The 20905-nt window shown below is 33.1% G+C and overlaps 1 protein-coding gene across 1 annotated transcript in view; it reads left to right on the top strand.

Annotated features, from left to right (window-relative positions):
• The window catches only part of LOTGIDRAFT_220800 (hypothetical protein), a gene marked incomplete at its 3' end in the record, with an annotated part of 129035 nt that overhangs the window by 35679 nt on the left and 72451 nt on the right, over positions 1-20905 (top strand). The window contains exons 15-34 of the mRNA XM_009064818.1: positions 3628-3686; positions 6110-6225; positions 6848-7009; positions 7388-7570; positions 8013-8132; positions 8609-8800; positions 9366-9512; positions 10029-10140; positions 10562-10677; positions 10991-11113; positions 11655-11840; positions 12221-12309; positions 12916-12982; positions 13564-13673; positions 14160-14229; positions 14380-14469; positions 14755-14889; positions 15399-15659; positions 16318-16419; positions 16852-17003. Coding sequence (XP_009063066.1) covers positions 3628-3686; positions 6110-6225; positions 6848-7009; positions 7388-7570; positions 8013-8132; positions 8609-8800; positions 9366-9512; positions 10029-10140; positions 10562-10677; positions 10991-11113; positions 11655-11840; positions 12221-12309; positions 12916-12982; positions 13564-13673; positions 14160-14229; positions 14380-14469; positions 14755-14889; positions 15399-15659; positions 16318-16419; positions 16852-17003 — 2592 coding nt within the window. The remainder of the gene's footprint in view (positions 1-3627; positions 3687-6109; positions 6226-6847; positions 7010-7387; positions 7571-8012; positions 8133-8608; positions 8801-9365; positions 9513-10028; positions 10141-10561; positions 10678-10990; positions 11114-11654; positions 11841-12220; positions 12310-12915; positions 12983-13563; positions 13674-14159; positions 14230-14379; positions 14470-14754; positions 14890-15398; positions 15660-16317; positions 16420-16851; positions 17004-20905) is intronic.

The following is a 20905-nucleotide window of genomic DNA, read 5'->3' as shown; positions in this document are numbered from 1 at the left end:
TGAATTAAGATATATTACAGTAAGAATAAGTACTAAAGTACTAGTAATGAATTAAGATATATTACAGTAAGAATAAGTACTAAAGTACTAGTAATGAATTAAGATATATTACAGTAAGAATAAGTACTAAAGTACTAGTAATGAATTAAGATATATTACAGTAAGAATAAGTACTAATACTAGTAATGAATAAAGGTATAATGAGTAGTACAAGTTGTATATATATTGTATGTATAGTATACCACTAGACTAATCTATTGTCCTGTTGTAATTATAGATTAACTCCCTTTGTTCAGGTATTTTCTCACCTATTCTTTCTCATGGTCTACCTTATTATTAGCTTCTATAGAGTATGATATAAGTATTTTGGCAATTGGACTAAACATGTAGGTAGGTTTGAAAAAAAACAAAAAATCTCTTAATGAATTAGTTATATGGACTCGCTGAATGCATAATATGATCAAGAATGGCCATGTAGTGTAGTAATAGAAAAAATCATGGAACCAAAAATGTAGATCTACAGTGCTTTCTTAGATTTATTTGACTCCTATTCACTAATTTTAATCTTTAATAAAAGACCTTCACTCTAAAGGTGTGAGCACATTTATTTGAGCGATCTTGGTCGGAGATTTTTGTTGCAGTCTAGAGTTTCGCCGACTGCCATGGGCACACGAGGAGACAAAAATCTCCAGTCGGTCGTTTTCCACCATGTCGATAATCATGTGCAATTGAAAGGAAAATGAATCTGATTGGACGATGACGGTCTGTCTGTCTTGCAGACAATAAAACTATCAGAGACAAGTATCAAACTTGCTTGATATTGTTAATCCAGTCGGTGACCCAATAAATTTCTCGTAGTAGCACTGGCACGTTACCTTACTCAAGACTCTTATCGGCAACAAAAATTTCCGACCAAGACCCTTCGTGCGTCTGCACCTTAACTCATTTTTCACTTTATATGGGAGTTGAACAAGCGTTTTCAACCCTTATCAGTGATTGTTATCTCCACCTACTCACATAATTTGTAAACACTGTACTAATGGTGATATATATACAAGATATAGATACTGATTGTTCTAGTGACAGAACTTATATATAAATTATTCACGTAGAAATATCAGGCTATAAGGGAGATTAAAGATGGGTTTCCTTATTTTATAGTGTCAAATTAAGTAAACTATTTGATTAATTGGTGTTTCTAATGAATTATCATGTATTCTTAATCATATCATTGTGTTCTTATTGCATATAATTAAAGATGGGTTTCCTTATTTTATAGTGTCAAATTAAGCCAACTATTTGATTAATTGGTGTTTCTAATGAATTATCATAATTCTTAATCATATCATTATGTTCTTATTGCATATAATTATTACTAATCATAAATGTTCATGTACGTACAGTCTGGATAAACAAAAAAAGTCTTTTTGACCTTTCTTGATCGTTCACTCAGTAATAATGTCTATTTCAGTGAGTCCACATAGCTAACAATGTATATATATTTAAAGATGGGTTTCCTTATTTTTGAATGTCAAATTAAGCAAACTATTTGATTAATTGATGTTTCTAATGAATTATCATGTATTCTTAATCATATCATTTTGTTCTTGTTGCATATAATTAAGTCTTTTAACCAATCATAAATGTCAATATATGTACAGTCTGGATAAACAAAAAAAGTCTTTTTGACCTTTCTTGATCGTTCACTCATTCAAATTCTGCTGGCAATTCTCTTCTAATTTAGCTAATTATGAATTAATTGATTAATGGACATGTGAGACAAACTGGTATTTTTTCAAGTCATTAGAACACCACTACTTTCTATTCATATAAGTATTAGCATTTTTATTTTCTTAAATAAAAATAAGGGAACCTTTTTTAAGTAATTGGGCTTTCTGTGACGATTCATTGTCGTTATTTCCTTCAAGTTTTGGGTTTATTCAAAGTTTTTCTCTGAATTTTGTTTAAACCTTTTTTGCTCCAGATTTATACCTGTTATTGTAGTTATTGTTGGGCTTTCACGATTTGACGATTTATTGTTTTTGTGATGATATTTCCCTGAAGTTTTGGGTTTATTCAAAGATATTTCTCTCAAGTTTTGTTTCATACAATTGTTTTAACTTTGTTCTAAATTTGTGAGCTGTTGTTGAAGCTTATTTCCACAGAGTTTAGTACTTTCTTGTTAATATTGCTTTTAAGATTATGTCCTTTTATTGATCGAAGGCTGCTTTCAGGTCTTACAGTTGTTGAAAGTCAATGAGTTTTTGCTATTATTGAAATGTATTTGCTCCTGAGCATTAAGTTTTGCTGTGAGTTAATTTATATTAAGGTTTTGTTGATTATTTGCCAGTAGTTTCAATTTCTGGATAGAGTTGAAACCAGCTGAATTTGTTCTATGGGTATTTTTATTTGGGTTTATTGATGAAGCTTTTGATTGTAGATTTTTCTAAGGTTTCTATGGATGTTATCAAGTTCTTTATAGTTTATTTGCTCCTGAGCGTTAAGTTTTGCTGTGAATTTATTTTTCTTGAGTTTTTGTTGATTATTTGCCAATAGTTTGAAGGCCTGGATGGAGTTGATACCTGCTGAGTTTGCTATTATGGGTATTTTTATTGGGCGCTATTGTTGATTGTGGAGTGCAACTTTATAAGGTTTTTGCTGATGTTATAAAGTTTTCTGATTTTTGTCATTATTTTAAAAAAAAAAAACCAAAAGGAAAAGAAATTGATATTTTTCTTTTAATTTCTAGATGTACTGCCTGAAAATACCATTTCTGAGGTAATACAGAACATTTATTTAACTTAAAGCTACATTATGCAAGATGGAAATAGTGAGACATTTGGGTGACAGTTTATACCTTCATATACACCTTTTAATACGACCACCAGAATCTTACCAAGATTAACAAACATATCATTTATAAAATACAATTTCATTAACATATCAACAATATTATTCAATTCTATCAGCATAATATCAAAAAACGCTTTCTTAAAGTAAAATTTACAAGCTGTTGAATAATCCAAAACTAAAGACACAAAGTTTACAATGAGTTCTTTCAATGAGCTGTAAATACAATTGAAGTGACAAAATTTACAATTTGTGTATTTATAAAGCTTTGAACTAAACTGAAAGGACAAAATTTACTATTCATGCTTTCAAAAAGCTGAAAATAGACTTAAAGAGACAAAATTTGTAATTTGTGTATAGCTGAAGCAACTCTGTGATAAACGTACTGTACTTAAAACACATTCCAACCCAGTGACAATCAAAACAAAATGTGCCGAAAACAATCAAGTGTGACGTATCGAAGATGGATTCACATCATATGAAGCTATCAACCAGACATTTTCATTCCAAACTTTGGTGTACATATCATAGCAATATTTTTATTCCAAATATGGGAAAGTTACGTTTATTTTCGTTAACTGTATATCGTCATTGTGCGGTGAGTCTCCGTCGGATTTCTGTGTTTGGATATTCCGTACAAACTATCGTGTCAAAGCTAGGCATGCTACTGGTGATTTTTGTGATAAAACTCTTCTGTTTTATGGCCGTGTTTTTATTAAAAATGTTACGATCGTTATATATGTGGTCAGTGATGAAAATAAAATTCATATTTAACAGGGCTATCAATGCTGAACAGGATAAAGGAAATTCAAATCAGGACTACACACATATAGAAGGTAAGTTACTTTACTATATTTACAGGGGAAAGGGGTGCATTGGGTTGGATGCTTGCTGCTAACCTGAAAGTCCAGGTTTATATCTTGGTATGGGTAGAGTATTATCTATGTGCTAGGTCATTGTGCTACTGGCTATGCACATTTAAATGAAATGAAATGAATGGATTTTTACGTTCTACTTTTCTGCACCATGTGGGCTAATGAAGACAGGCAACGCTAGCTATACAGGGTGCAATGAGGGAAATTTTGCCAGGACAGCGGCATTAACCTGCTCTTTTTCGATTTCAAACTGTTGAGGGATCTTTAACGTACACAGCCTGTAACACAAGTCTCGGTTTATAGATGTTTTTTCCTTGTCAGCACCTCTTTACCTGCATCACTGACGGGGAAACCGGGTTGAAAAATCCGAAGATATTACCTTGACCTATGCCGGGATTGAACCCTGGACCTTCAGGTTAGCGAGCAAGCGTTTAACACACTGAGCCACTGCGGCTCCCTATGCACATTTAAGATCCCTCGACTGTTTGAAAAATATAGGCTAATGCTGCTGGGCTGGTTAAATTTCCTTCATTGAACACTTAATGGTGTTGCCAACTTATATGATTCCAAATTGGTACAGAAAATTAGGGCTGTTTAAGAGAATCCATGTCAGCTTATCAGAAGTTAAGAGTCTGTGAGATGTTTATAGATTGAGGGAGAAAGTTGATCACAATAAACCAAGTCAACTGAAGCCAACAAGTCTAGAGATCTGTAAACAAACATTGTATAGGTTTTTTGGACAAAGTTAATTTAGTTGGACAACAGTCAATAAACTGTTAAATCAACATCAATCTGATTTGTTGACAACTTGTAGAAAAATACAAAGTTATCAACACTGTTATTTTCTAAGCACAGTAAAAAGTTTTTTTTTACCAATACATTCCAGAGAATTAGAATACCAGCCTCAAAATAGTATTGTTAGTTTAGAATGACTTTGTGTTGATAAAAATATAAACATAAGCACACATTATGTCTTCAAAATTTGTTTTTACAAAGGACATTTTTCAGCCAAAATTTGTACCTTTTTAGAGTTGAAATTTCTAGGAGAGAAATGTGTTACTTTTCAATGTAAACTTACAAAAGATATTATTTTTATCAACACAAAAACATTCTAAGACTAACAGTATTATTATGAGACTGATATTCCAATTCTCTGCAAAAATATCGAAAAAATTCAACAAACTTTTTACTTTGCTCAGACAAAAGGATTAAAAGCCTTGAACATTACAATACTTATCAGGTCTAAGCAAGGAATATATATATATACAGGCAAGAGGTGGGAACTGTTCTTAGAAAAATGCATAGTCAGCAAAACTGTTACGACTAAAACCCTCAGTTCTGAGAATTACTTAAACTGTTAAGGCTAAAACTTTTGAACATTACAAAAAATGATCTGGATATATTGCTGTAGCCCCTTTACTCTTGTGGACATCATAGAGGCTACAGATTTTATTAGATCTTAATGAAACTTGATATACACACTTTTATTACTATTAACAGAATTTCTAAAATATCCGAATGATGAATTTTTGCAATTGTTTGAGCACTAGATTAACCGAATTCAAAAATCTGAATTTTTGCAATTGTTTGAGCAACAGAACAATTTTAACAGAATTTTTTGTGTGCACTCATTGGCATTGATAAGATAAAGGTATACCCATTGCCATACGAACAATGAAGATTGAGTAAAAAAAGTGGAAAAAGTCCAAATTTCTTCACACAATCAATGTTGTTATTGGTAGCTCTCAGTGACCTTCAATCTTTTACACAAATTCTCTATTTGATGTGTAAATTTGAACAATTTAACCACAATGTTTCTAAGTTAGATTAAAACAATGACCAGGAATATAGCAACAAGGTGAACTATTATAATGTAATATCGTACTTTGTCAAATTTTTATCAGTGTTATGTATTTATCAGCAGATTTTCTTAATTTTTTGTCTTTTGACTTCTGAAAATATTTGTATATTTTTTGTGATTTTTATTATTAAGGAAACTTGGAATTGAAATCAATTATATATTGGAAATTATGCATTTTTATTACTTTTAAACATATTTTTGTAAATTTTGTCGCTCTAAGTTTGAAATGAGAAATGGATTGCTAAATATGGTGTTTTTATGTGGATATAAGGACATACTAACGTGTATTATCCTATTAGTCTATTTTTGGGATAAATTCCTACAATTTAAAAATTAGGCAAGAAAGTTTATGAACTCTGAGGCATTGGATACCAAAACAAATCAATTCACAGCTTAAGCATTTCTTGAAACTTAAGCAATTGCTTCCTCTCTTAGGACCAATGGTTCACAGTTTGAGTTACATGAAATGTTTTATTGTAGTGACATTGTATGATAAGATTTCAGTATGTGACTATGTTTTCAGGTGTATTAAATCAACTCAATGAAAGTAGAAATCAACTGGAAGATCTGTGGGCAGCCAGAAAAATGAAACTGGATCTCTGTCTTCAGCTCAGAGTTTTTGAAAGAGATGCTCTTGAGGTAAATTGTAGTATTTTTTATGAATTTTCAATGTCACACAATGTAACATTATTCTAATGCTGGACATTTTTTGTGCACTTTATCTTAATCATTTATGTTTCGTTACTTTCAAGTCTCTACAGCTAACGAGAGACTGGGCAGATTTATATTTGCTGGTACTTTGGCCGAACTATTCGTTGCTGAATTCATGGGGCCCGACGCAGTGGACAAACTGGGCAATTGCCTGCGTTGTTAACTCGTCTGCAAATCAAATTACGCATGCGCAAGGACCTCAGTCACATGATAAAAATATGGTGGTGTCCAGAAAGATGTGAAGAGCGTCAGTTGCTTATATAGTTGGGCTTTGACTCCCATAACATAATTAATTTCTTTTAGCACTCAACTTGCTTCACTGAAGGTTGCCATTTTATTTGTCATGTGACGCTTTCAGCAACCGTGATTGGTTGAGTTATAGGAAAGTGTGTCATAGACTACGCCAGAGTGAACACACTTTTAAAACGAGTGAATGTTAGGGCAAATGAAATTAAACACTTGATGATGGCGAATGGTTTCGGCCGATGCTTGGCACTGGGCACACTAAGCGAAGATCTCCTCTTATTATAAAAAAATTATTTCTTCCCAGGTTTCGTCACAACTAGAATTATGGTCGGAAGAGCTTCAACATCAAGAACTGGTGACAGATGGTTCAAAGGCCGAGCAACTTCTTCAGATGCATAATGAGAGCGTATTACACATGCAGAACTGTACTTACGAGGTTATACAACGAGGTCAAGAACTCTGTCAGGTCAGTTTTGATTCTTTATATATTGATGCTCCAATCGCTGGATGACCAAAGCTATATCAGCAGTTGTCCAGTAAATCAAGCAATTTTAGGACTCTGTTGGTTTGATCACATTGGTAAAAAAATCTAAAATTATGAATTTTCTGAAATGGGGAAAGGGAATTTGTTAGGGATTAAACGAATTATAACCTTCTCCGTTGCATGCTCTTTTGTTTAGTCAGAAACTATAAAGAAATAGTCAAATTTTGTAAGAGTTTTTTCAGAACAATAGAACCACTAGTTTTCTAACATGTAATAGTCCATAAAGAAAACGTAGATTATGAAGATATTCAGTATAACAGTAGTTAGTAGTTTTGTTTGTTTGTTGTTTTGATGTATTAGTTATTTGAGAGTTCTGGTGTTCAGTTGATGTTAGACTCCCAGTACGATGCCAGTTCCAGGATCCAGATATTACTCGAGTACCTCCAGGAACGAGAAGTGGATCTAGAGACGTTCTCAGAACAGAAGAGACTCCGACTAGAGCAGTGTGTACAATTGAGAAACTTCGAGATTGAAGCCAGACAGGTATGGTTCTATTTTTGTTTCTTTTTATCTTCCTTAGTTAGTTATTTTGTTATTGGGTAATAAATAATTGGACACAATTTTATGGATATCAATTACTTTTATAAATAACTTGCGAAGTTTCGACAAAGGTAATTTCGTCTTTATCAGACAATGATGGTGTCCAGTAGTGATATGATTTTTTAGACAATTCAGTAGGATACCTGATTTTCGTATTTCTTCATCATTCTTGTGATTTTTTAATTTTAATGGCTTAAATTTACTGTATTACATGAAAACAGTTTTATTATTGATCCTTGGAGTCATTTTGGATTGACAACTCCACCTTCATTTCTGAATTGAATAATAAAGATTAAGAAGTAAACAATTTTCAAAAAAAATTTTTCTATTTGTTTTCTCTAATGTTATTCATGATGAGATAATAAGATTTGTTATCATATTGTAGGTAATATGTTGGGTCAGAAATGGAGAATCCATGTTAACAGCCAGTTTTATCTGTCCTAACACACTCATAGAAGCTGAAACTCTGAAAAAAGAACATGAACATTTCATGATTGCCATAGAGGTAGGTTGGTCTTCGGTACTACATTGATGAATTATGATTTAAGAAATGTTTTAAACTAAGTCTTAAACTAGAACAAAGCTGGGCGGGCTGTAGATACCAGATCAAGGGTGTTCAAAGAAAAGATTTTCTTGTTATGTCTTCAAATCTTACTTTGCAACCTACCATCTATAAGATATTGCTGGTTAAATAGAACTCAATGTACCATGATGTTTTGAAATGCGCAGAGGACACAGACAATGTTGAAATGTAATCCAATGTGAGCATGGAATTTTGAATGAAAATAAGTATCTCTATCATAACAATGTTTTGAAATCTTGTGTGAAATTTTGATTGTTTTCATAACAATTTAAAAATGTAGAAACAACCATCCAGTATTTATAGATATCCTATGTAGAGCTAATAATTTGAGATCTTGTCTTTGATTTGAAATGTACTATTTAAGGTATAAATTTGATTGTTTTGAAATTTATTTCCAGAAAACTCATATTAGTGTAGTACAGGTGACTCAGAAAGCTGAAGCGATGATACAAGGTCAGCATTATAACTCAGACCTAGTTCGTGCCATCGCAGAGAATGTGACGTTAGCTTGGCAACAGTTGATGTATCATGCAGAAGAAAGACACAAACTGGTCATGGCTTCTATGAACTGGTACAAAACAGCAGAACAGGTAAAAAAATTCATTTTATGTTTAAAACAGGATGATAAACTTAACTTAATGTGTCTATAGTACATCCCTACTCGTGTGATTCATCGTCAGACATATAATGTGCTCTCCCGAACAACAGCCATTACCTAACAAAGGATTATATTCCTTAAAGGTAGATAGTTAAGACTGCTTATCTTGTAAATCTCTCCAGAAGTAGGTAATTTCCTATCAAATTGATGTATTCCAATGCTGAAATTCACAGTCCTTACTTGTGACCTAGGCCAGTGCTTCTATAGGAGAGTTTCTCTTATGAAGAAACCTTATACTAGGGAAAAATGTCAAAACTGACCTGAAACCTTCCAGAGTCTTGACATGTAATAAAACACATTTGAAAAATTTGATATTGAATTAAATAAAAAAACATTTCATAAGGAATTCTATTGAATGATACATATATAAGACATATATGATAGAAACTATGAAAGCGGGATACCTTTTAGAATTGTTGAGGTTTGGAAAAAAAGTAAGTGGCATACCTCTCTATAAAATGCATGGTTTGATAACATTTATAACTATTCTATTAAAGGTATGGTCAGTGCTAGAATCATTAGATAGAGATTATAAACGAGATGAAGATTGGTGTAACTCAGATAAAACTAATACTACAGATAAATCATCATTCTTAATACAACTAATTAATAAACATAACGAACAGAAGGAGGCTTTTCTTAAGGTATGTACCAAGATCTGTTTGTATTTGCCTTGTGGATCAACCATCTGAACGTACCAAGAACTTATTGTATTTGCCTTGTGGATCAACCATCTGAACGTACCAAGAAATTATACTTTTTGCTTTGTGGGTGCTCAACATTAGGCTTTCGAGACAATTGCTGGCACTAAAAATTTCCTTCAAGGAATTTAATGGTTTCATCTAGTATGTACCAACAAATTATATTCTTTGCCTGGTGGGGGTCGATGTCTTGATGGTATCTACTAATATTCAACAACATTTTTCTAAGTGGATGCTCAGAAATATTTCTGGTCTGAAAGATAATTGGAAGGATTGGATTGTACTGCACTGATCTTGCAGGCAATCTTGTGCTTATTAATGACTTGCTGCTAGCTGCCGGCTGAGCTTTGCAGCTTCTGTAGAATTCGAACCCTGCCTTTTTGTGTGCTGAATCATGTCATAAACTATATTAACTTTAGCTTTTGCATCAATAGATTACATTTTGTTTATATTTTTTAGGCCTGTACCCTAGCCAGAAGAACAGCTGAAACATTTTTAAAATATGTCAATCGTAATCTCCATTTCCTGGGCATGCAGATGAAATTTAGAAGTCCTGAGGGTCATGTCAAGGGTAAATATATTTTAGAACTGTGATTGTAAATGAAAAATATCAAAAAATATACATTATTAGCTATACGAACTCTCTGAAAGCTTTATAGAGTTGACAAAGGATATCGACCTGGCCACGTATTCTCGAAACGATCTTAGCGCTAGGTTGTCCTAGATTCAATGTCAGAAGATAATAATCTAGGACATCCTAGCGCTAAGATCGTTTCGATTTTGAAAATGTCGTACAAACCGAGATTCAGAGTGTGCAAGTTGTTGTTATATTTATTCCTAGATTTTATAGAATATTGATATTTTATTCTTGTTTATTTGAAAAATTTAATCAAAACGATTTTGATTTTATGTCAAAATTCTTCACGTCATGAAGCAAGGTATATATAGGCCATTTTGAAATTGTGTTAACAGATTTAATATCACTTTTTCAGCAACCCTGGATCAGCTGTTACACCAAGAAAATATTGTTATTGAATGTTGGACGATGAAAAAACGTAAACTTGATCAATGTCACCAATTTTTATTATTTGAACAAAGTGCTAAACAGGTATGGATTTGTTTTACGTACCATGTTACATGCTTACCATTTCACCAAAGCAATCTTCCATTTTTGAACCATTTTATTTTTTCATAAATCATTAATTGATTAAGTAATTGTCCTTTGGAATACAGAAGGCTAGACAAGATGATGACAATAACTAATGATAAAGAAGAGTTATGTTGATGACGTGTTTCAGAGATAGAATCCATCAAGAAAACTTAGCCATGGTGGTTAGATTTTTGATATTTTTTGGGACTTTTATCCAAATTTACAGGAGTGAAATGGTTTTGAGGTAAAATTTATGATTTTTATTTTTCAGGCTCTAGAATGGATCCATGATCATGGAGAGGCATACCTGGAATCTCACACTGCAGTTGGTAGCAGTCCACAAGAAACAGAATCACTGTTGAAAGAACATTATGATTTTAGAAATAGAGCCAAGGTAAGTTGCTGTCTGCTTCGGTTTAAAATATGGTTCAGCAGAGTGCTTTTAGTTTAAATCTGACTTCTTCTATGTTTCAACTGATTAATGGCAGTGGATAAACTTATTGACATTATTAGGCAGACCCGAAGCTACAGGGGAGGCAAGAATTTGATTGTCCCCCTCCCCCCCCCCTGAAAAAATTCTGACAACTGATCAATTCCATTACTACAACTAAACACCATACACCATTGCCCCTCCAGATATATTACTCACCCCTCCAAACAAACAAGTTTGGCAACTTGCATGTTATTGGGTTATCTTCCCTGATGATCAAATCAGAATTGGAGCTACTGATAATGGAGTAGGACTGATTTGCTGATAGAACGCTGACAATTTTCACAGCTCTCTAACTTAGCTTCTCATCCACATTATCAAGAAGCTTGCCGCCAATTTTTGTTAAGGTTTATGAAGTCTCGCTCTCCTCAAGAGGTGAAAAACTTAGGCCTAAAGAAAACTTTCTAAAGGTACTCACTCTTATCTCCTTTTTGGAATATTTCAGGAAACCAAAGAAAATGTGAAATTATTGCTTCAACTTGCCGATGGTTTTGTTGCTAAGGGTAACATCCACGCTAAGAATATCATGTCATGGTGTGCCGCTGTTGACAAACGCCATAAAGATTTCCTGTCTAGAATGGAGAAATATCGAACCATGTTAGAAACTAAACTCGGTGTTCAGAAGAAAGAGGTATGGATAAATAAACCAAGTACTAACAATCTGAACCGTCAAACGAAACTTGATATCCAAAACAACATTTTGGTAAAAAGAGTTATTAATTCTTTTAAGACATGTTAATTCTAGACTTTAGCTGTAACGAAGATATCTATACACATTCACAGATCTTTTAAAACTTTCTTTGATAAATATAGTGTTACAGACAGTCACCTGAATGGAATTAAAACCTACATATAAAGAAATGTTGGAGGAATAGCTCACTGAACATCTTTTCCAAATATTTTCTCTGAAAAAGTGACAAAATAATAATGAAATTGACAAGCAACTATCATAATACTAATAATCTATTTCAGCCTGACCCCCAAGAAAAAGAAGAAACCCCCACTCCTCAGAGAAGATCTGATTCTTCTATAGAAGAAAAACTACAACATCGACCTAAAGAATTAACAGAGGAAAAGCGTAAATCAGCCAGACGCCGAGAGTAAGTGATATATCTTCTTCTGAATCAAATCAGGCAAATAGATTAGAAAATACTGTGCAGTGTGCAATTAGCCGATTTCTCCTAGGGCTAGGACCTTTATTATTTCTATAAAACTCCTTCGGAATTTGTCAAGCTATGTGCCAGCTCTCTATCTCTAATAGCTTGTTCGTTGATTTGCAAAGACTCAACTAGATGAGTGACGGCTCCTTGACTAAAGTACTTTGGGTGACTTCGATTGAAACTCTGTGGTTGATGGAGAAATGAGGTAATTATCTTCAGCGAGCAAGCCGAGTGAGGGTCGCAATCTCATTTGATCGAGTTAAGGCAATATGGCGGGACTTTTGACCATATATAGACATTCCATGCTACCATGTTAACTCGTGTTTGAAGTCGAAGTCACCCTTTGATGCCACTCCCATGGGAATTTTAGTTTTTAACTTACACTCTCCTGCATTGTTTTTGGGCTCCTTAAGAAGTGGGGGCCACTGGACTTGGTTCAACCAGTGCCTATGGTAGTTGAGCCTCTGTTCATTTGATGAAATGTGATCATATAAACGCAATTGGAAACAAATATTTTTGATTATATATATTTAACTATTATTGCAGGTTTATAATGGCTGAACTATTACAGACTGAAAGAACCTATGTTAAAGATGTTGAAACTTGTTTAAAGGTAAGACTAGTCAATTAGATTCACTGCTGCTCAAGATATTATTATTTGATATGTATATAACAAATTGTTCACCATATGTTACATGTTCACAAACAAATTAGACAAAATGTTTTGGGCCTCTCGTTAGACAACAAATGAGTTCTTATTGGTTAAAATGACCAATTTTAATGGCTAACCAATCAGTTGAATAGATTGTTTAATGATTTTAAAAGAGGAGGAGCCAGGTTTCGTCCGAGAGAGGGCGAGATATCTGAGATTGCCAGAAACTTTAACCTAGTTATGACATTTTTGCCCGAAAAATTTGCTGCCCCCCCTTTGGCTCTGCCACTGGATTTTAAGTTAAGTTTTTGTGCCTCTGGTTGGTAGTCAAACTGTGTTGTTTTCCCTTTCATGTAAAACGTAGATTTTAGGGAATACAGTACTGTCATCTCATTGGTTAAAATGATCAATTTTAATGGCTAACCAATAAGTTAAATAAATTGGTTAATGATTTTAAGTTAAGTTTTTGTGCCTCTGGTGGTATTCGAAGTGAATGTGTTGTTTTATTATCGTGTAAAACCTGTATTCTTTGATATTTTCAGTGCTATTTAAATGAAATGTGTGATACCAGTAACAATGTACCACCTGGTATTAAGGGCAAACAGAAAGTTATTTTCGGTAACATGGAAGAAATTTATCATTTCCACAACAAGTAAGTTACTGTGATACTGAAAAAATGATGTGATTGTACTAGATCTGCAACCTTTCACAGATGAAACATGATTCCTTCCTTTATATTGATGCATTGAGTTGAATAAAAAAAATTGCATCAATACTAAAAGTTTCATTATTTATCCCCAAATAACAAATGACAGAATTTTTGCGTATATTAGAAATTGGTATAAGTGTTTTTGAAATATAGATTTCACGTCATCATTTAAAGATGGGTTTCCTTATTTTTTGATTATCCAGTACATATATGTACATTTATGATTGGTTAAACCTCTTCATTATATGCAATAAGCACATTATGATATGATTAAGAATACATGATAATTCATTACAAACACTAATTATTCAAAGAGTTTGCTTAATTTGACACTAAAAAACCTGGAAAATGATTAAATAAATCTTTGTAAATATTCTTTTCTGAAGTCAAAGATCTTTGATCTAATAATTTGATTTTTTTTTTATTCAGAGTATTTTTAAAAGAATTAGAGAAATATGAAACAATACCAGAAGATGTTGGCCATTGTTTTGTTACCTGGGTAAGATTAAATTATTTTTTTTCACAATTAATGAATTGCCTCATGTTACAATTTGTTCAGATTCTTTGGTGAAAAAGATGGCCCCAGGACACCGTAGGAAGATGAACAAGTTTGTTTATATTACAATCTGTGAATTATTTTGTCTTTTAGGCCGAGAAGTTCTCTATTTATGTAACTTATTGTAAAAACAAACCAGAATCAAACTCACTACTTGTCGAATCAGCTGGCAATTTCTTCGAGGTAAGATCAGTTTTTATTTTTTTATTTTTCTTATTTTTTCAATTTGATCTTGAAGATTGGCAGCCTGTTAACATTAATAAAAACAATGTTTAGGGGTAGATCTCATTTTTAAGGAAACACAATGTTGCGGTACAATATTCCTGGTTTGAATTGTACACAATGTTTCTGCAATTTACATCTTCAGGAAAATATGTCTTAGATTTTATCAATCAGTGTTGATTAAAAAACCTTTTCTGAGAATTAGAAACATAACTTGTATTTAATATTTGAATGATTTTATTTCAGGAAATGCAAGCTAAACACAAATTGAACGACCCCCTAGCATCGTTTCTGATTAAACCAGTTCAACGTATCACCAAATATCAACTCTTATTAAAAGATTTATTGACATGTTGTGAGGCTCATACTGGAGAAATTAAGGTAAATTCTAATTCTTACTAAAATACCTCTTCTTATCACATGACCATAGAGATGGAAATTTGTACAAGCAAAACAATTCTGGTAACCAAAAAATCTCATGGCAATGACCTAGGTTGACCTATCTTGGAATGCGGTGTATGAATACACAATAACATTCAGATAAAAATAAACAAGCCCCTGCCCCTGGTACGGACCAAATACATCTTGACAAATTAAACCAGAAAAAAAAGTTTTATTAATATATATATATATAAATTTTAATAAATGAATGAATAATTATGATAAAATACACAAAAAAAAAAACAAATATGAAAATATTTATTCATTCTCAAATCCTGTGTTCATCAACCAATGAACTTAATAAATGAAGAATATTGTCAGATCATATATGGCAAACCTAACCTAGATCTGGAATTGGAATTGGAAATTTATCTTTCTTAATTAAAACCACCTTTGCTTGGAATAAAATCCATCCTCGGACGATATTAACCTTTATTGTAAATGTGCAGGATGGTCTGGAAGTGATGTTAAATGTGCCAAAGAAAGCGAACGACGCCATGCATCTAAGTATGTTGGTAGGAATGGAGGACCATATAGAAGCTCTAGGAGAAGTCATCCTTCAAGATAATTTTACAGTCTGGGATCCAAAACAACTGATCAAGAAGGGACGAGATCGTCATATCTTCCTGTTTGACGTCTGTCTGGTGTTTGGCAAGGAAGTCAAGGACAGTACTGGAAAATCAAAATATGTTTTTAAATTTAAATTAATGGTAAGTGGCAACTAAGTATTAAAGAAAATGATGAAATAAAGAAAAACTGCAAATATGAGAGTAGGAATGCCACCATCGATATTGGTATTTGTATCATGTGATTCACAAATTCTTACCATTATAAGAGCAGTTTGTCTTACCATTATAAGAGCAGTTTGTCTTACCATTTGTAGGTCAAGTCATACAATCATAGTATTTCTGGCATATTTTGATTGAGGTGATATTTTATTTGCATCTCTCTATGTGGACGTATATTGTCGGCAACCCTGTCCGTCCGTCAACATTTGCTTGTAAACGCTATAAAAACTAGAGTTTTTGATGAAATAAAACGAAGATCAAGTTTGAATTTGAGCTATTTTCGACCATTAGAAGCAGAGTTATTGCCCTTGCCGCAAAATCTTGAATATGCTATTACTCTCTTAGTTTTCAACCGATTTTGATGAAACTTAAAATTTTGCCCCAAAATCTTTAATATTTACCATCTGCATGCCGCGGTGGGCGTATATGGCTGTGGTCCACTATCTTTTAAAGCTGATGGAAATTATTGAGGTAAAAATTATTCGTCAGCTAGTTATTTTAAAATGTTTCATTTGTTTTTAAACTATATTTCTATATATCTATTTGGATCCAGGCTTTAATCATATTTTATCTGTTATAGATATCAGAAATCAATGTAACAGAACATATAGAAGGTGATGAGACGAAGTTTGCTCTGTGGACTGGTCGTGCTCCGATATCTGATTATAGAATTATACTCAAGGTAGGTAGACACGTGATATGTGGAAATTGGAGAGTGAATAGCTTAAAGTTTATTGCCTTCTTTATTCAACTTATCTGCTTAAAGATCATGGACTCAAAGTTTATTGACTTTGTTGAATTTTAATGATCACAAGTTCCTCCATTTGGTAGCTTCCTAATTTTAAGTTCATCGAGATTTCCCATATTTCAAAGTTGCCAGATTTAAAATAAAACTAATTTTCTTCATAGACTCTCTAAAAACTGGATACCAAGTTGACATCAACAGTTCCGTAAAAATGAGCATGCGCTCTGTCTCACTAGCGAGGCTCTTTACAGTTCTTATTTTAGTGGAGCTATAAGGCTTAAACCAAATGTTTTATCTTTTGCCATGTTTTGAAAAGATCAAAAAAAAGGAAGACAAGAAAATTAAATTTCAATATGCATCCATTTTTAGGCGTCATCATTAGAAACGAAACAACAATGGGTGAAGAAGATGAGAGAATTAATACAAGAGAGAATGATGTACATGCATGAAGCTTTGAAAAACAAACAAACAACCATGTTTAAACCACCACCTAAAATGTTCAACCCAAGTCGTGTTAGCAGGTATGTTCTGTTTACAACTTTCTCTTTATAATCCAAGCCTTTTGAGTGATAAAGATGAAATGTTTTTGTCAGTTCTGATAGTGAATACAGGCAATCACACGTGTTTAGCTTTTGGAGAAATTTTGCCAGGAAAACAGATCTAGTCGACATTAAACCAAACATAGAAATTATCATATATTGTAAGAATAGGGGTAACTGGGAAGGTCTTGTCTATCAGTTTCTGCTGTACCCTTTTTCCCAAAAATACACAAATTAAAAATCTGTCAAACATTGGAATTTTCTTTGAAATAAAACTTGTATTTTTTCTGGAATTGTAGTATCTTTTAACAGGATTGTCATTCCCATCTGATTCTAAGAGATTTGGTATGAGTCAGTTGGTTGACAGGATCCTCAAAACCAAAGATTTTCTTCTTGTATTATTGTTTTGTATTTATTTAATGATTTTATTTGTAGAGAGTTGGAGAGTGATACGAACTCTCTAGAAGAATTGAGTATAGAAAGACGAGGTTCTCTAACCTCCATGAATTCCACAGCAACCACTGGTACAACAGATAGTAGTAGCAGTGGCGGGCAGAAGGTAGGTAACTCATGTCTCTCACACATACACAGACTACAGTTAAATAATGTAACCTGGTATCCTGAGGGGTTTTTTGTACACAACATTTCCACAATTTATGTGTTAACAATTTATATGGTTTACTACTCCTGGGTTTTATTATACAACATGACAATATAAAAGAAAACAGAAGAATTTATTATGGAATTTACACTATTATTTCATTATCGAATTCCTGAACTTACACTCAATGAAAAACCTGAGTTTATTATTGAAATTACACACAGTAAAAACCCTGAATTTATCATCGAACTTACACACAGTTAAAAACCTGAATTTATTATTGAACTTACACAATGAAAAACCTGAATTTATTATTGAACTTACACAATGAAAAACCCTGAATTTATCATTGAACTTACACAATGAAAAACCTGAATTTATTATTGAACTTACACAATGAAAAACCTGAATTTATCATTGAACTTACACAATGAAAAACCTGAATTTATCATTGAACTTACACAATGAAAAACCTGAATTTATCATCGAACTTACACACAGTTAAAAACCTGAATTTATTATTGAACTTACACAGTGAATAAACCTGAATTTATTATTGAACTTACACACAGTGAAAAACCTGAATTTATTATTGAACTTACACACAATGAAAAACCCTGAATTTATTATTGAACTTACACACAATGAAAAACCTGTATTTATCATTGAACTTACACAATGAAAACCTGAATTTATCATTGAACTTACACAGTGAAAAACCTGAATTTATCATTGAACTTACACACAGTAAAAACCCTGAATTTATTATTAAACTTACACAATGAAAAACCTGAATTCATGATTGAACTTAAACACAATGAAAAACTGTATTTATTATTAAACTTACACATAATGGAAAACTGGTATTTATCATTAAACTTACACATAATGGAAAACTGGTATTTATCATTAAACTTACACATAATGGAAAACTGGTATTTATCATTAAACTTACACATAATGGAAAACTGGTATTTATGATTGACCTGGAAGAAAGCTTCATGGTTAATTGCCTAGAATACGAGGTTATACTGGATGATCTGTATGGGGTTTAAGAATATTAAATGTTTGTCTGATGGTAGATGTAAATATGTTTGTACAAACACCTGTTTCTATCATTCACCTGTCTCATAAGAAATAGATTCTTATTCTCACCACTTGTTTTCATGTTTATAATGACTTCTTAGGATTTAAGAAACATGAGCTGATAACTTCAGATACAATATGTATTGAACTCTGATAATTCATGGAATATAAAAGAAAAACATTAATTTCTGTTTCTGTGTCTATAATAATAATGGTACTAGATATGTATAAGATTGACTCTTAAAGACTCTACAAATATGTCTGTCAACGAGAAGGATTCGAACCCACTGCACCCAAGCAGATGATTACCCAACTTACTGCCAACTGAGTTATATAATGGTGTTGCATACTTTGGTAGTGCAAGCTATTAACTTAGGAAAAAGAATGACTGGCAATAAATCCCACATAATGAGTTGAATATTATTCACAGCATGTAAATAAAATGAGAAGTGTATGTTTTAAACTGTTTCAATGTTGATAATTAACCATCAGAATGAGATATTGGTTGGTGCAACTGTTGGCATATTTTACAAGAAAACGCTATTAACTTCACAAAAAGATTGACCATACCAGTACATCAAGAATAAAGGGGAATTGAAATATACGCCAAACCCAAGGAACTAGATGGTGGTTCATCTCAGCTGTGGGCATATTTTAAGAGCACCCTGCTGTTATATGTATATAGATGTCAAGTATTAGCTCTACCAGCTGCTGGAGATCATTTTCAGCCATCCATGATACTTTCCATAATAAAACTGTTTCTCTTGAAGTTTAGCAAAACATTACTTGTTGTTTTAAAGACTGAAAACAGGATTATTTATGTGCATTGTGGACAGCGTCTATTGGTATTATTCCAGTTTCCCATCAGTCGGGTGTTTCTTGTGATATGATTGCATAACTAAACTCAAATGATATTTTATACACAGATTGCATAATTTGGTCAAATTTCCAGATATACAGATCATAACCAAACAAGTTTATAAAAAAGCAAGAGAAGATGGAAGGCGTATTATGAATTGTTGACTGAAAAAAATGCAATGGAAATAAATCATTTGAGATTTGAGATTTGAGATTTTTTTTTTTTAGATAAACATACTTTAAAAAAAGGTTCAATGAATAACATTTCAAACCTCGATGAAATTCAACAGTTCAACAGAAGAATAAGAGATATTTTGCTCTGGATGTTTTCTGGTTTCTGTATATTTGAATAGGCTCGTATTTAAGTTTTATTAGGCAGATAAAGCTAATATTGACTTGTTGTTTTTTGGAAGATGATATAAACACCATCTGTTGAAATACATCAGAGAGTTGAAAGATTGGTCGAGGTGGATTAAGGTTATATTATCAAGGCTGAACTTTCATTTAGGTCATATGGGTTACCTTGAGACGGATTTAAACTCATAGAAACTAATTGCTTAGCAGACTATAACCCAACTCGCCGCAGACTGAGCTATTCCATTGTCAACGCAGATGATAATCCAACTCACTACTGCAGAGCTATTTCACAGTCCTAGCAGACAACAACCCAACTCGCCGCAGACTGAGCTATTCCATTGTCAAAGCAGACGATAATCCAACTCACTACTGCAGAGCTATTTCACAGCCCTAGCAGACGACAATCCAACTTGCTACCTAATGGATTATCCCTCTGTCCTGGCAGACAACAATCCAACTCGCTACTGCAGAGATATTCCACAGTCCTAGCATACCATAATCCAACTCACTACCTACTGACCTATTCCACAATCCTGGCAGACAACAATGCAACTCACTGTAGAGTGAGCTATTCCACAGCCCTAGCCCAACTCAGTACCTACTAAGCTTTCCACAGTCCTAGCAGACAACATCCCAACTCACTGCAAACTTAACTATCCTTCTGTCCTGGCAGACAGCAATCCAACTCACTACTGCAGAGCTATTCCATTGTCCTAGCAGACGACAATCCTACTCACTGCAAACTTAACTATCCTTCTGTCCTGGCAGACAGCAATCCAACTCACTACTGTAGAGCTATTCCATTGTCCTAGCAGACGACAATCCAACTCACTGTAGAGTGAGCTATTCCACAGCCCTAGCCCCACTCGCTACTAAGCTTTCCACAGTCCATCTTGCTACCTACTGAGCTATTCCATTGTCCTAGCAGACGACAATCCAACTCGCTACCGACTGAGCTATTCCGTTGTCCTAGAAGACAATC

The sequence above is a fragment of the Lottia gigantea genome (genome assembly GCF_000327385.1).
Source record: "Lottia gigantea unplaced genomic scaffold LOTGIsca_65, whole genome shotgun sequence".
In the NCBI taxonomy this organism is placed as follows: Eukaryota; Metazoa; Mollusca; class Gastropoda; family Lottiidae; genus Lottia; species Lottia gigantea.
Note: the sequence above shows the minus strand (reverse complement) of the source record. Positions and strands in the feature narration are given on the sequence as shown.